Source organism: Alligator mississippiensis, chromosome 11 (genome assembly GCF_030867095.1).
Source record: "Alligator mississippiensis isolate rAllMis1 chromosome 11, rAllMis1, whole genome shotgun sequence".
NCBI lineage: Eukaryota > Metazoa > Chordata > Crocodylia > Alligatoridae > Alligator > Alligator mississippiensis.
The window spans coordinates 7,339,697-7,356,602 of record NC_081834.1 but is presented as its reverse complement, the minus strand read 5'-3'; the positions used below and the strand labels follow the sequence as shown (position 1 = coordinate 7,356,602).

General features: G+C 44.3%; 1 protein-coding gene across 2 annotated transcripts in view; it reads left to right on the top strand.

Annotated features, from left to right (window-relative positions):
* Positions 1-16,906, top strand: part of ASB7 (ankyrin repeat and SOCS box containing 7) — a 100,767-nt gene that overhangs the window by 8,843 nt on the left and 75,018 nt on the right. For both annotated transcript variants that reach the window (XM_059714559.1, XM_006262495.4), the window contains exons 3-4: positions 44-143; positions 7,223-7,483. In XM_059714559.1, coding sequence (XP_059570542.1) covers positions 7,273-7,483 — 211 coding nt within the window. In that variant the 5' untranslated portion in view covers positions 44-143; positions 7,223-7,272. The remainder of the gene's footprint in view (positions 1-43; positions 144-7,222; positions 7,484-16,906) is intronic.

Sequence of the window (16,906 nt, the reverse complement as noted above, 5' to 3'; positions counted from 1 at the left end):
AATCTGTCTCTATATCTAACAAGAATACATTATTCTTTTTAAGGAGTAGCAGACTGTTTGACATGTTGTATGGGCACACAAGATTGTGTAATGAAGACAATGAAGAGTGGAACACACATCAAAAAGTGACAGCTTCCTGTAAGGTAATATTTCGGGAAAGGATTGAATTAATCCATGCTGTTTCCAAAATCAATTAAGTTGTTTTTGCCTTCTATTTGCATGGTGCTACGCAAATCATGGCAGCTGAGAATTTCCAGGTACCTCTTATGTACCATTTCTGTTACTTCTACTTGCATGGAAAAAACCAACATGTAGCAATCCAGCCACATATTATGTTCTAAGCGAGATTGATTATAGTTTCAAACATTAAATATTAAGTGCCAAATGGCTCAAGGCTTCCATTAGTCCCTCTCTCCTTTCCAAAGATTGATGCCCTAAACAAAGACTTTAGAAGAGCTTTGAAACCATTTTCATTTTAACTTCAAAGCTGGTATGTGTATAGAGCAGTCCTGAAACCTCAAAATATTTTACTGTAATGTTGCATAATATGCACTTCTATGCTGGCAGCGGGGGGTGAAACAGAAAGAAAGCGTGTTTACAAAGTCTTCACAAGTGATAAAAGAAGCTGCTGATGCTTTAATTTTTCTTTCTACTCTGTGTGTTTTAGCACTTGTATACTAGCTAATCTGAATAAAACTTGCTAGCTGCAAGCAGCATTTGGGGCCACTGCCAACTTTTTATAACACTGTGTTACAAGAATTCCCACCAGCTGAGACTGAAAGATCTTTTCTTTTTCTTATCCAGCTGCCTTCAAAGATACTTAAAAAATTCACAACTGACCATTTAATGAGAAATCCCCTTTTCTTCTCTTTCCTTCTTTCACACATTCTGTTAAGTCAGCCTGTCTGTTTTGGTCATGTTAGCATGGTGCGTTTAATATTCACTTATCTTGGGATACTGTCTGACATTCCCATGCAAAAAATAGATGCATACAATAAGAAATAGCGATGCATTGTATTATTGATTATTATAACTGAGATTCTTAACTTGAGTATTTTTTTTTCCTTTTATAACTTCCAAACTCCAGCTAGAATCAGAGAGCCAAGCTGTTTGGGTGCATATGAGTAATCTAGGTTCTGCTACTCTTTCCACTGTTTTGTACCTGTGGACCTGAGGGAAGAATTTGGTGCTAGAGCTGGAATTGTATTTAGCAGTACTGCTAATGGTGTGATCCTGAGCAAAACCTAGCTTGCTCTTGAGGATGAGTTTGTTTGAAAGTGGAACCAACTTCCAAGGGAAGTGGTGCTGGCTCCTACCTTGGGAGAGGTCTTTAAGAGGAGGCTTGATAATTACCTAGCTGGGGTCATATGAGCCTAGTATTCTCTCCTGCCCGGGGCAGGGGGTCGGACTTGAAGATCTACTTAGGTCCCTTTCGACCCTACATCTATGAATCTATGATAACTGGAGTTAAACTTGGATCTAAACCAAAACTTATTGGAATCAGTGAAAATACCCCCAAGTAATCTCAGGAAATGTTGCATAAGGCCATTTTTTTCACCAGATTAATCAGGTTTGATTCAAACTACAGTCCAGGCCAAGGACTGTTGAGTAAACAGCTGCTATTTTTGCAATGCCCTTTTTGCCAGGTCATGACAGATAATGTACCCATACTATAAAAATAACCAAATGCCCCAGAAAGTATTCAAAACAGGAATGATAGATGAGAGAGAGGGGCATGTGGCAGAGACATTAGCAAGGAAGTGGGAGAAAAAGCTTCAAAAACCAATTATAAAATTAATGCCTTAAAATCAGTGCATTGTTTCATTTCAAGGCAGCCCCACTGTGCACCTGCAGTTCTTTTATTTTTTTTCAAATGTAGATGGTGCAGCATGGAACATTTTAACATAGGAAAAGCCTGCCAAACTCTGATGCTTAATATGTTAATAGCCACACTTCCCAACAGTCTCTGAATTACCTGAAAACCTGTCTTCATATGCTCCTGGCCGTGCTTTCCAAACATTCCTCATTCTGCTGCTTTTCCAGAAGGACGTAAAGAGCTCTTCACTCAAATAAAAGCAAGTCAGTAAGCAGGTGGGGGCCTTATGCAGCAGGGCTGAACTGTCCAGGCTCAGCTTTACTTACTATGGAGTAATTGTGAGCACAGAGTGCCTGAACAGTCACTGTGCAGCAGCTGTTTCAGTAAATCTCTGCTCTGGTTAACGTGCTTTAGTTTGGTCACTTGCCCATCCTTTTGAACACTCCTTCCCCCATTTTCATGAGAACTTATATACTATGAGCTAATTTTGCCTCAAATTCTTTCTCAATGCCTTGCCTTACTTGGTTTTCTTAACTTTTGGCTCTTATAAGTTTGCTCTGAGGAAACTTATCTTATCAGCACCTTTTTAACTGAAAACATCTATTAGGGCACCTTAGATTTTCTCCATGTTATGCACAGTAAGCTAGTTTCTTTTAAGCAGTATTTAAATTCTTGAGCTCAAGAAGTTTCCTTCATACCCTGTGCTAGAATGGAGACTATATCGTACGCAGAATCTGAGAAGATGGTTTACAAGTGAGAGGGAAAGCATCTAGTTGTTTTTTTTACAGAAGTTTAAATGTTGTCCAGTTAGAAGATAGTATAAGTCAACTTGGAAATTGTTGGTGGGTAACTAGACTTCATGTACTAAGCTGACATCCACGTGTGTAACTTTCAAGTCTGGCCTGTGTTTAGGGTCATTGGAGCTGTGTGTAGATTCATAGATGTCAGGGTTGGAAGGGACCTCAGCAAATCGAGTCCCACCCCTTGCCCTGGGCAGCAAAGGGCGCTGGGGTCATCTGACCCCAGCCAGGTGCTTGTCCAGCCTCCTCTTGAAGACCCCCAGGGTAGGGGAGAGCACCACCTCCCTTGGAAGCCCATTGCAGATTCTGGCAACCCTTACTGTGAAGAAGTTCTTTCTAATGTCCAACCTAAATCTGCTCTTCATCAGTTTGTTATTCCTAGTTACTCCAGGGGGTGCTTTAGTAAATTCCCTGCTGCCCTCCCCTGATGAATTTATAGGCAGCCAAAAGATCACTTCTCAGCCTTCTCTTGCGAAGGCTGAAGAGATCTAGGTCCCTCAGTCTCTCCTCATAGGGGCTTTGCCTGCAGGCCTCTGACCATACGAGTGCCCTCCTCTGGACCCTCTCAAGATTCTCTACATCCCTCTTGAAGCGCAGCGCCCAAAACTGGACACAGTACTCCAACTGCGGCTTGACCTGTGCTGCATAGAGGGGAAGTATCACCTCCCTGGCTCTGTTCGTCATGCATCTGCTGATGCATGATGAAGTGCAGTTAGCTTTACTGATCGCTTCGTCACATTGATGACTCATGTTTATCTTGGAGTCAACAACTATGACTCCAAGATCCCTTTCTGCTGCTGTGCTACTGAGAAGGTCATCCCCCAGCCTGTAAGTTTGTTGGTGGTTCTTTTTGCCCAGGTACAGTACGCAGTACTTGTCTTTGTTGAACTGCATCCTGTTTCATTCTGCCCATTTATCCAACCTGTCCAGATCCACCGGGATCCATTCCCTACCTTCTGGTGTGTTAACTTTGCCCCATAATTTGGTATCATCTGCCAATTTGGACAAAGTACTCTCCACACCCTCATCAAAGTCACTGATGAAGACATTGAATAGCACTGGTCAAAGAACCGAGCCTTGTGGGACTCTATTGCCCACATCTTTCCAGGTCGATATTGACCCATCCACCACCACTCTGGATGCGACCCCTAAGCCAATTTGCCACCTACTTGACTGTAATCATCTACATCACAGCCTGTCAGCTTATTTATGAGAACATGTGCAGTTACCTGTATCTTTGGAGTTAGTTTTGAATTGCATTCTTGCCCTTAGATAGCCCTCAGGCAGTGTGTACCTACTACAGGAAGTAGTGTGCAACCTTACTGAAAGAAAAGGAAATGAATATCAAGGCTCTGGTTGGTCATTTTCACATTTTAGATAGTCTTGCTTTCTTTTTTAATTGCCTGTATAGCTGGAGCAATGAAAGCTGAGGGCCCAGTAACAGTGCAGGGACTTCATTGAGAGTCCCTTGAGTGTCTTGTAAAGTTACAGTAAGTCCTTACTTCTAGGGGTGCACTGATAAAGATTTTTTGGATCAATCAGAGGTCAGGGAAGCAGACCCTACGATGACAGGCTGAGAGCCCTGGGGCTCTTTAGCCTGGAAAAGCGCAGGCTCAGGGGTGATCTGATGGCCACCTACAAGTTTATCAGGGGTGACCACCAGTATCTAGGGGAACGTTTGTTCACCAGAGCGCCCCAAGGGATGACGAGGACGAATGGTCACAAACTGCTACAAGATCGTTTCAGGCTGGACATAAGGAAGAATTTCTTTACTGTCCGAGCCCCCAAGGTCTGGAACAGCCTGCCACTGGAGGTTGTTCAAGCGCCTTCATTGAACACCTTCAAGATGAAACTGGATGCTTATCTTGCTGGGATCCTATGACCCCAGCTGACGTCCTGCCCTTTGGGCGGGGGGCTGGACTCGATGATCTTCTGAGGTCCCTTCCAGCCCTAATGTCTATGAAATCTATACCGATGGCCGATTTGATCAGCTATATCGGCTGATACCAGTCCTATTTTCAATATGCAGCCTGGCAGCTTGGAGAGCAGCTTCTGGCTGGTAAATCTGGAGGAAAGGGGTGTGGGGGAGGGAGGAGGCATGATGGGGGCAGATCGAGGCCTCTGCGGTGAGTGGAGGGCTGGGGCTGGGGCTGGGGCAGGGGCAGGCGCTGCCCAGCCACAGTGGGGCGGGATGTAGGATGGAGCTCGTGGCTCATGCAGGGGGTGCGAGGGGATGGGGATGGGGTGTGGGGTTGGCTCTTGCCAGTGCACATACCCTTGGGGAAGGCATGGGGGGCATGTGTCTCTGCAGATCTGTGCACAGAGCAAGGTTGGGGTGCCACTGCGTGCATAGGGCTGGGGCTGCTCCAGGCTTTTCCCGGCAGCTGCGCTTGGGTGGGGTGGGCGGTGGTGGTGCTGGGAGGTGGGGCTACAGCAAATTTTGGGGTGGCTCTAGCCCCCCCCCTTAGCCCTGCCTCCCACCACTGCCCACCCCACCCTACCCAGCCCGAGCGCAGTCACTGGGAAGAGGCTGGAGCAGCCCCAGCTCAAGCACACAGCAGCAGCCTGCTCTTGCCCTGTGTACAGATCTGAGGAGGACATGCTCCCTGGGGGTGCATGCAGTGGCAGGAGCCAGCCGTCTGCACCTCCCAGAAAAGCCACTGGCTCTGTCCCCCACCCCACCCTGGCTGTGCAGTACCTGCTCCTGCTCCAGCCCTAACCTCATCTCTACATCCTTCCTCACCATGGGGGCCTCAGTCTGCTTCCCCCCCGCAACAGACTTACCAGCCAGGCGCTATTCTCGAAGCTGCTGGGCTGCTTTCCTGGTCACGTGAATTCTGCAGCTGCACCCATGCATGCGGCATTTATAGGCGATGTTAAATTGCCAAAAAAAGCTGATTGTCAATAATGCCAATTTTTCATTTTATCGGCGCTGATACAATATGAACAATATTGGTGCATCTCTACTTACTTTGTATGCATAAATGTCAGGTCACTGGTCCCCAGCCCAGAGCTTGTGGTCATTATGTTAACAAAAGACCTTTCAACACTGCTCATAGCCACAAGAAAGTAAAGGTGTTAAAACTGAAGTTGACTAGGAAAGACAAGGATTACTAATCCTGTGGGATGTTACTTGGTCAGTATGCTCAATGGCTGGTATGACAAGGGATGGGGCGTGTTGCAGGTGAAGTATTGTGTTGGCAACCCTGTCTTAAAGATGTACTTTTAAGGCTTTTTTTAATGGGCCATCTTCTAAAAATTTATTTCTTAGTACCTTTAGTTTTTATTGAAACTTGATGTCTTTTTCTCTAGAACAATCTCTTTCCTGTCTTGGTGTTCTGTATTAACATCTACCCTACAGCATCTGAATATTTTTCTCTCTGATAATCTGCTGTTGCTTATGTACTTTGTTCTGGTATTCCTTGCCGTACACTATGGAGAGGTATTCCTATAATGAATGTAGTATGTTTGAAAATGCAAACTCTGATCTGAGTTTATATGCTGTGAAGGGCTTCATAAATATCTGAGTGATTTTTTTTTTTGTCCCTGGGTGTCTAGCAAGTGGGTCTTAAAATGACTCTATTCTTCAAACAAAGAATGAAATGCAGTTTTCATATACTTTTTCCCAGTTGTGCTAGTCTCTATACAGTGCCTTATTATACGCAGCATAGCATTTAGTCCAGTTCGGTATTTGAGTAATTATTCAGAAGGATGTGTCAAACATTTGTGTTCTTGAATCTTTCATAACCTTGCTTTCGTATCTTACCCTCACAATATGAAGGTCTTTTTATAGTTTTTTTTTATGGATTCCACAAGCCAAAATAATGAGAGCATATTGTTATCCATGTTAGGAATTAATATAATGCTTATATCTTCACGTTTTTTAAAGCATTTTATAAACACTAACCCTCTCACATCCCTATGAGGTAGATCACATGTCAAAAGACTGAATAGATATGCTGTGCTTTTAACTTTAGATGAAGGGAAAATTCTCTATGATTAAGCAAAAAAGATCTAGTAGATTTCTCTGCCAATATAGCACTGTTCCATGCAGTACTTTAGCACTGGTGAATTGATCTAATGCAGTGGTTCTCAATCTTTTTAAACTCAAGGCATCTCTCTAAAAAAAGTACTTTTTCACTTTTAATCATGTGTTTTTACATAAAGAAAAATAGTAATATGAACTCTTGCAAAGAATTCAGAAAGACCAAAACAGGCCAGAGCGATTTGATGCTATGGATTTCTATTTGAATTCTCTAGGATTATATTGTGAATCATAAGCATACCTAACAGTGCTAAAATTGCATAGAAGCATGATGGTTCATTCTTAGATTACCTTTGAATTAAAAATAAATAAATAAATAAATAAAGGAAAAAATGCTGTATGCTATTAAATGTGTAAGTTTCCCTTTCTGTTAGGATTTAAACATTAGGGGCCTACAGCTGTCTTTTTCCTAGCCATTGTAAGTATCTAGCTGTTGATACTGGTTTATGGTGGACTTAATCTTAGTTTGTACTCTTTGTTGCTTGATGTCACTTTTTATTTCAACAAATTCCCTCTTTCTAGTTCTGGCTGTAATTTATGTACACTTTCTATTGATTCAAGGTGAATAGTATGACCTCATGACACTCTTGTAAGAGTCAGAGTCAGCTAGGATGTTACACCATCACTGTCGGAGGAACCCTGAACTACAGGAAGAGTTACAGATTCAGGCTGCAGTAGCTGCTGGGGATGTTCACACCGTGCGCAAGATGTTGGAACAAGGCTATTCTCCAAACGGTCGAGATGCCAATGGTTGGACCTTGCTTCATTTCTCTGCAGCAAGAGGAAAAGAAAGATGTGTTCGGGTTTTTCTGGAGCACGGTGGTGAGTTGTCTTTGTTTCAGCTCTGTTCTGGAAGTTCTCCAATTCCGGATAGATGTCAGATTATTTCTGAAGCAACTCTCTCCCTCTACCCCCCAGTCTCTTGCAATTTGTGCTTCATTACTATCTCTGTCCCGCATGCACAGTATTCATTTTGGGCACTGGTTCCATGAGTGAGCTGGCAAATTAACTCTTAACCTCACCTCTTTAGCATTCAGGATTGCCAGGGAGCAGTTGCAAGAGTAAGTGGGCATTTATAAAAGTAAGGGAATAGGGAGGGACTGGTTAGAATAAAATGCAACTAACAGCACCTTTGAAGCCTTGTCTGCAGCGTGAGATGAGGACGGGAAGGCATATTCTGAGTCAGGTTATCAAGCTCAACCTTCAGTCATGGGGAAAACAAGACAGTTTATAACTTTATAATTTGGGTCATGAATAACACTAAGCTTCTACATAAGCATTAACTCAGTATGCTGACTTGTGTGTGAACTGCAGATAGTCTTGTTTCTTTCTGTTGGGTTTTACTGGTAGTTGGCTAACTTGAGTTAAGATGCATTTTTTAGCAGTGGAGAAAATTAGACCCCATTTTCTAGATAAAGTTCAGGAAGTTAATCTTGCCATTTGAAGGGTATAAATGTTAAAGACAAGCAGTTGGTTAAGGTTAGATAAGAGGTTCGTTTTAAGAGAAATATCACTTCTAGCAGCAAGATCTGTTAACCTGTAAGTCTTTCGGAGAAAGTGGCAGAAATAGTGTCTCTTGAGTCACCTAAAATAATTGAGAAGAGAGCTCATTAGGCAAATGAGTAGCTAAACCAGAGTGTGAGGTTCTTCCTGTCCCACGGAATCTCAAATAGGGATATTGCTGATGCATTACTTATACAAGTAATGGTGTACTGGACCAGGCCCCTGGTTTGTTTTGATTTCACATGGTTTGTCAAGTACTAGGGCATTTTAAATGGCATACTCAAGCATTTGAAAGCCAGCAAATACCAGATTGAGGGGGCTTTAACAGGCAAGATGAAATTTCTAATTTCATAACTTTCAAGTACATGATTGCAAACCTGGACATAAGGACTTTTATTTTATACATTTGGTTAAATTGTAAACTTGGATTTTCCCTTTCAGTGCATACATCATCTTTTATAACCTTTTTTCTATAAATGATGTTAACTGCCTGCTTTTCCCTCCCTTGTTATATGGAGTAATAACTGAACCTATTGCCAAGTAAAAACTGCTCATAATAAAATAGCCTCATAATAGCAGCAGCAGCATAGCATTCAGTCAAAGGAACTGGGAAGTTGAGTAACTAGGCACCTGAAGAGGATGAGATTCTAAGTGTGGGAGTTACTCAGCTAGAAATAGACTGACCAGTGCCAGATATTGTCATAGCAGCTAATATACAGGGCTTCAGTAGCTTTTCACTGAATTGTAAATGCTTTACTTGATTCAGCCATCCTTTCAGAGTGGCATAAAAGAACTGAACCAGAGGCAAGGCTGAATCGAGCAAAAGGAGCTATCAGACGCAAAGAAAATATACCAGACCAAAATTAGAAAGAATTTCTTAGCAATTTGATGACAAGACTGGAACTTGGACAGGACAGTGGAGAAATCTTAGTCCCCATATAGTAATGACAAATAGTCCCTAATTTTAGTACCCTCCTAGTGAGAGAGTTTTTCCTAATATCCAACTTAAAACTCCCCTTGTTGCAACTTGAGCCCATTGCTCCTTGTTCTGTCATCTGCCCCCACTGAGACCAGTCCAGCTCCATCCTCTTTGGGACTACCCTGCAGGGAGTTGAAGGCTAAAACTAAGTCCCCCTACCCTCAGTCTTCTCTTGTCTAAACTAAATAAGCCCAGTTCCCTCAGCCTCTCCTTACAAGTCATGCCCCCCAGTCCCTGAACCATTGTTGTTGTCCTGCGCTGGACTCTCTCCACATTTGTCCACATCCTTTCTATAGTGGGGAGCCCAAAACTGGACACAGTTACTTCAGATGTGGCTTCACTAGTGCTGAATAGAGGGGATTCATCACTTCCCTCAATTTGCTGGCAGTGCTTCTACCAATGCAACCCAGGATGCCGTTAGCCTTCTTGGCAACAAGGGCACACTGCCTGCTCATATTCTGCTTACTGCCCACTGTACTGCCAGGTCCTTTTTTGCAGAGCTGCTGCCCAGCCAGTCGGCCCCCAGCCTGTACCAGTGCATGGGATTGTTCTGTCCTAAGGGCAGGACTTTGCACTTGTCCTTGTTGAACCTCATGAGATTTCTTTTGGCCCAATCCTCCAATTCGTCTAGGTGTCTCTGAATCCTAGCCCTAACCTCCAGCGTATCTACTAATCCCCCCAGCTTCGTGTCGCCTGCAAACTTTCTGAGGATGCACTGCATCCCATCTTTCAAGTCGTTTATGAAAATATTGAACAAAACTGGCCCCAGGACACTCCACTTGATACTGGCTGCCAACCAGACACTGAGCCATTGATTACTACCCTTTGAGCCTGATGATCCAATCAGTTTTCTGTCCACTTTACATCTAACAACGGGGGATGACATGATAGGAGACCTACAGATCGGTGGTCACCTGGGGGACAGTGATCACCAAATAATAGAATTCATCATAAGACGTCGAGTGGGTAAGGTAACTAGTAGGGCGAAAGTGCTAGGCTTTAGGAAAGCTGATTTCAATGAACTCAGGTGTGTAGTCAAGGATGCACTGCAGAGTAAGAGTTTTGAAGTGATGGGAGCCCAGGAAGGGTGGCTGTGCCTTAAGGAAATGATCCTTCGGGCACAGAGGCAGACGATCCCAATGCGGGGAAAGGGGGAAAGGGGCCAAGAGGCTTCCTTGGTTGACCAGAGAAATCCAGAGCAGTCTACGAGCTAAAAGGGGAGCATATAAAAAGTGGAAACAGGGAGAGATTACTAAAGAGGAGTATACGTCCTCTGCTTGCGCTTGTAGGGAGGCAGTTAGACAGGCCAAAGCTACCATGGAGCTGAGGATGGCATCCCAAGTTAAGGATAACAAGAAATTGGTTTTTAGATATATAGGGAGTAAAAGGAAGGCCCAGGGAGGAATAGGACCCCTACTAAATGGGCATAAGCAATTGGTGACGGACAGGGGAGAGAAGGCTGAACTCTTCAATGAGTTTTTTGCCTCAGTATTCCTAAGCGAGGGGCAAGACAAGTCTCTCACTGGGACTGTAGCGAGGCAGCAGCAAGGCACCAGACTACCAAGCGTAGACCCTGAGATGGTGCAGAGGCACTTGGAGGAACTGGATGCCTTTAAGTCGACAGGCCCAGATGAGCTCCATCCGAGGGTACTGAAGGCACTGGCCGATGTCATTGCACAGCCACTGGCGGGAATATTTGAAGAGGGATGTGGATAACCTGGAGAGGGTCCAGAGAAGGGCCACTCGTATGGTTAAGGGCCTGCAGGCCAAGCCCTATGAGGAGAGACTAGGGCACCTGGACCTCTTCAGCCTCCGCAAGAGAAGGTTGAGAGGCGATCTTGTGGCTGCCAATAAGTTCATCGTGGGGGCACAGAAGGGAATTGGTGAGGCTTTACTCACCAAGGCGCCCCTGGGGGTTACAAGAAATAATGGCCACAAGCTAGCAGAGAGCAGATTTAGACTAGACATTAGGAAGAACTTCTTCACAGTTCGAGTGGCCAAAGTCTGGAATGGGCTCCCAAGGGAGGTGGTGCTCTCCCCTACCCTGGGGGTCTTCAAGAGGAGGTTAGATATGCATCTAGCTGGGGACATCTAAACCCAGCACTCTTTCCTCCCTATGCAGGGGGTCGGACTCGATGATCTATTGAGGTCCCTTCCGACCCTAGCATCTATGGATCTATGAAACTCGTATTTCCCTGGCTTGCTGGAGAGAACATTGTGAGACCATATCAAAAGCCTTGCTAAAGTCGAGGTATACCATATCCACTGGTCTCCCTGCATCCACAGAGCCAGGCGTCTCATCATAGAAGGCAGTCAGGTTGGTCAGGCATGACTTGCCCTTGGTGAATCCATGCTGACTGGTACTAATCAGTAATCACTTTCTCCTCCAAGGCTTAGAAATGGATTCCTTGAGGACCTGCTGCATGGTTTTTCCAGGGACTAATGTGAGGATGACTGGTTTGTAGTTCCCTGGATCCTCCTTCTCTTTCTTAAAGGCGAGTACTATATTTGCCCTGTTCCAGTTATCTGGGACCTCTCCCGATCACCATGAGTTTTCAAAGACAATGGCCAGCAGCCCTGCAGTCACATCAGCCATCTTCCTCAGCATCCTTGGGTGCATCCCTTCTGGCTCCATGGACTTGTAAATGGCTTTTCTAAATAGTCCCTAACCTATTCTTTTGCCACTGCTGGCTGCTCACCTTCTCCCCAAACTGTGCTGCCCAGTGCAGTGGTCTGGGAGCTGCCCTTGCCTCTGAAGACTGAGGTGAAAAAGGCATAGAGTACTTCAGCCTTTTCCACATCACCCATTGCTAAATTGTATCCCCCCTTCAGTAAGAGATCCACACTTCCCTGATTATTTGTCTTGCTGCTGACATAGTAAAGCCCTTAAAATAAGGAATCCACACAGGCTGTTTTTGTTCAGCTTTGTGAAAGACATGCCAAACTGCTGGAGCAACTTGAGCTCTAAGGAATGGAGGTTCCAGCACAGCAGCATGGAAAAAGAGGGACATAGATCTTCACAGAAGTGCAGAAGTTAGGCAAGGTCATCTGATCCATCCTCTTAGCCAGCACAAGCCTTTTTCTTGTAGTATTTCTTTGTACATTTGAAGCAACTTGCCAAGACAACCAGCGCATGAAATAAATTAGGGAAAGAATTATGCTGTGCTAAGCCCAAATCTTCCTAGTCATGACTAGCTAGGATCTTAGGAGCGCACAGCTATTAACTGTCTCATGTTTTATATCCCTCTACCACACTAGTTCTGTAGCTCAGTGTATGGTTTTTTGTATCAGAGTAATGGTGAGATCCACTGAAGCCAGAAGAAATATGTTAACTAATGAAAAGCCTGATGGCCTCCTGTGAGAAATCCTGACTACATGACATCAAACTCTAGTAAGACCAACCAAAAGTAGAGAATGTGAGATGCCGATCCCCTGGACTGTCTCAGAAAGTGCCTTTGTGGCTGAAGCCAAATGTATTACTAGAAGCTTGCATGTACTGCCCTTGGAAAATTTGAAGCAGGAAGTTATGTGATTGTCTGTTTGTTACATTGTAGGCTAGGGTATGTCTTGGTAGAAGTGAGACTGGAATAATAGGGGTGCATGATAGAGCTAGCAGTTTTCCTTTTACAGCTTCCTCACCTAGATGATCTCATGATCATAGAGTTGAAAGGGACCTCACAAGGCCATGTAGTCCTCCTGCTGACGTTAGGATCATCCCTGACTAAACCATTCCAGCTAAGTGTCTGTCCAGCCTGCTCTTGAAAATGCCTAGTGTGGAGATTCCACAGCTCTAGGAAGCCTGTCCCAGTGCTTGACCACCTTCATAGTCAGAAAGTTCCTCTTAATCTCCAAACTAAATTTCTTGTTGCAGCTTGAAGCCATTGTTCCTAGTCCTGTCCCCTACAGCTGTAGAGAAAAGCTCATCTCTATTCTAACTACCCCTCAGGTATTTGAAGACTGAAAGAGGTTTTGACAGCAGTCTTTTCTTCTTACTAAATAGCCCCAGCTCTTTCAGCCTGTCTTCATAAGTCTTGCTTCCCAGGCCTCTCCAATAATTTTTTTTGCTCTCTACTAGATTCTTTCCAAACTGTCCACATTCTTTTTGAAGTGTGAGGCCCAAAACTGGACACACTATCAGCACTGGCGAGGCCTCACCTGGAGTAGAGTAGAATAATCACTTCCCTTGATTTGCAAGTGACGCTTCTGTTAATACAATCCAGTATACTGTTGGCCTTTTTTTACAACGGGAGCATACTGTTGGCTTCAGCTTCTGGTCTGCTGTAACACCCAGGTCCTTCTCTGCAGTACTGCAGCCCAGATAGTTATTCCCCAGGCTGTATTCCTGCTCAAGTGCAGGATTTCATACTTGTTCTTGTTGAATTTCAACTAGTTGATTGTGAACTACTTGTTGCATGTCATTCTGGATTCCATCTCTGCCTTCCAGAATGTCTGCAACTCCACCCAACTTGGTGTCATCCACAAACTTGCTAAGCATGCACTCAATCCCATCATCGAAAACATTAATGAAGATATTAAACAATACGAGACCGAGGACAGACCCCTGGGGAACGCCATTGGAGACCTTCTCCTAAACGGACACTAAGCCGCCATTGATGATGACTTGTTGAACATGATGACTCAACCAATTATGTATTCAATTTATAGTACTTTTGTCTAGTTTTGGATTTCCTTAGCTTGATAATAAGAATGTTATAGGACATGTTGTCAAAAGCCTTGCTAAAGTCAAGGCATTTCACATCCATTACCCTCCCCTCATCCACAGAGTCTGTCAACTTTCAGAAGGAAATTCGGTTGGTCTGGCATGACTTCCTCTTGATGACCCCAGGCTGGCTCTTTCTGATCACAGAATCATAGAAAATTAGGATTGGAAGGAACTTCCTGGAGGTCATCTAGTCCAACTCCCTGCTCAAAGCAGGACCAACCCCAACTAGATCATCCCAGCCAAGGCTTTGTCTAGCCAGGTCTTAAAAGCCTCCAAGGATGGACATTTCACAACCTCTCTGCATAGCCTGTTCCAGTGCTTTGCTACCCTCCTTGTGAGAGTTTTTCCTAATATCCAACCTAAACTTCCCTTGCTGCAGCTTGAGACCATTGCTCCTTGTTCTGTCATCTGCCACCACTGAGAACAGTTCAGCTCCATCCTCTTTGTAACAAGGAGATCACTTTGTTCTCTAGGTGCTACATAGTAGGTTCCCTTGAGGATTTAAGGCATGATTTTTCCAGGTATCGAGATCAGACTGACTGATCCATAATTCTCCAGATCCTCCTCCTTCCTTTCTTTAAGATTAACATTATATTTGCCCTTTTCCTATCATCCGGGACCTTACCTAACTTCCCATGAGTTATCAAAGAGGATGGCTAGTGGCTCTAAGATTACCTTGGCCAATTTCTTCAGTACTCTACACCCCATCCCATCTGGCCCTATTCACTTGAAAGCCTGTAGCTTCTGTAACCTGTTCTGCCATTACTCTAGGCTGTTTATCTTCTTCCCTGTCTTTGCTGCGAACGACACTTGTCATCTGGTAGCTGCCCCTGTTTGTGAATACTGAAGTGAAAAAGGCATGAAATACTTCAGCCTTCTCTATGTCATCTGTAACTAAACTGCCTTCTGCATTCCGTAAACCATCTATGATTTCTTTGGTCTTACTCTTCCTCGACATGCTTGCAGATTCCCTATTTTTGTTGCCTTTTATGCCTTTTGCTCTCCGTTTTTCAGGTCGGGCTGTGGCCTTCCTAATTTTCTCCCTGCATGCCTGTTCAGGACTCTTACACTCTTCTCCTAGAAAGGTGACCACACTTCCACTTTCTGTAGTATTGCTTTTTGAGTTTCAGCTCACTGAAGAAATTGCTGTCTAGCCAGACTGGCATTCTGTTACATTTCTCATTCTGCTCCATCATGATAGCTGGCTCTTGTGCCCTTAAAAGGACTTAAAAGGATAGATAATCGCCTTGCCAGGGTTGTTTGACCCCAGCATTCTTTCCTGCCATGGCAGGGGGTCAGACTTGATGATCTGCTCGGGTCCCTTCTGACCCTACCAACTATGACTTTAAAGTACAACCAGATCTCCTGGAGTCCTTTTTCCCTCAGACTTGCTTCCCAGGGCATCCTTTCTACCAGTTCCCTGAGTTTGCTAAAGTCTGTTTTTCTGCAGTCTTGTCTTTATTTTGCTTCTCTCATTCCTTCTTCCCTTTAGGATCTTGAATTCTATGATTTTGTGGTCAATGTCAACCCAGTTCCTCTTACCTTCACAGTCTTGACCACTTCCTCTCTCTTTGTGAGCATCAGGTCAAGAAGAGCTCCCCCCCCAGTTGGTCTCTCTACTATCTGTATCAAAAAGAAATCCCCCACATCCTCCAATAATTTGCAGGGCTGCTTGTGCACTGCTGTTTCCCTCTGCACAGATAACCCAATAATGGAAAGCCACCCTGACCCTGAAAACCAGGTCCTGTGATTTGTAAGCTTCTGTCAGCTGTTTAAAGAAGGCCTCATCTACCTCTGGTCTGGTGGCCTATAGCAGACACCCACCATGACATTGCTGTTGCTACTCTCCCCTCTTATCTTTCACCAGAGGTTTTCAGTATGCCCATCTTCCACTTTGTACTGCACATCAGAACACATACATTTCCCCTTTATATATAGAGCAACATCTCCTCCTTTTTCCCCCTGCCTGAACAAATTAAGCCTGTCCACAACCATATTCCAGTCACATGAACTATCCCACCACCTCTGTATAATCCCAACTGCATCATAATTCCTCGATTTGTACTAGGACACCCAGTTCTGCCTGTGTGTTTCCCATGCTACTTGCATTAGTACATCAACACTTCAGGTATCTAACTGTTTGTCCTGTTGTCCTGTGCTTTGTCCCACTGAACAGCTGCTGCCTCAGGGTTACAAATTTGCTGTCATTAATGAGTTTGCTGATAACTGTAGGCGCTTTTTACATTTAATATAGCAATTAAATGTACTTGGAGATTAGGGGAAAATGGTACAAACTCTCTGTGCCGCTCATTATAGTTTCTCCAGAAGATGGCAGCAAAGCACTGGCTGAGCAGTAAGGGGTTGTCTCTTTTTTTTGTTGTGTTTTTTTTTGTTTTTGTTTAAATGATCTGGCTATTTAATTGAGTAGAAAATTGGTATCATTGGCCCAGTAAAAAATCATAATCTTAATGGGAATTAAAATATCATTACCATATGGTGCTGTCCATCATATTTGCTTTCTTAGAGCTTATTGGTTACATGGCTTGTTTACACAATTAATTGGATTTCTTCACTCTTCCTGAGATATACTAATCTCTTACACAGAGCTTGGTACTTGGCTGGTCTTTATGACGGAACAATTGGATTTGCTGGGGGTGGGAACTATAAAGCAATTTTAAAAGGGATGCCCTTGTTTTTGAGAGCCATTGCAGGGTAGGGGAAGGCAGGGAGAAAGCTGTGCAACAGCTGCTCAAATTGAGTCTTAAGCTGGCATAGACTTGTAATATCACAGTAATAGGCTGGCCTGCAAGGCATCCCATAGGTCAGGAAATTTGGCATTAGGAGCATCTGCAATTAACACTGTCACCACCCCCACCACAAAATTTCCAAGCCCTGTAGACTAGGTGGCATGACCCTGCATGCAGGGACTAGGGCTGCTGGTGTGATTTGGTGCAGGGGGCTGAGACTGGGGCTGGAGTTGAAGCCTGATCTGGCATGGAGGGCTGGGGCCACGTGCTGAGCCAGCCCTGCACATCGGATC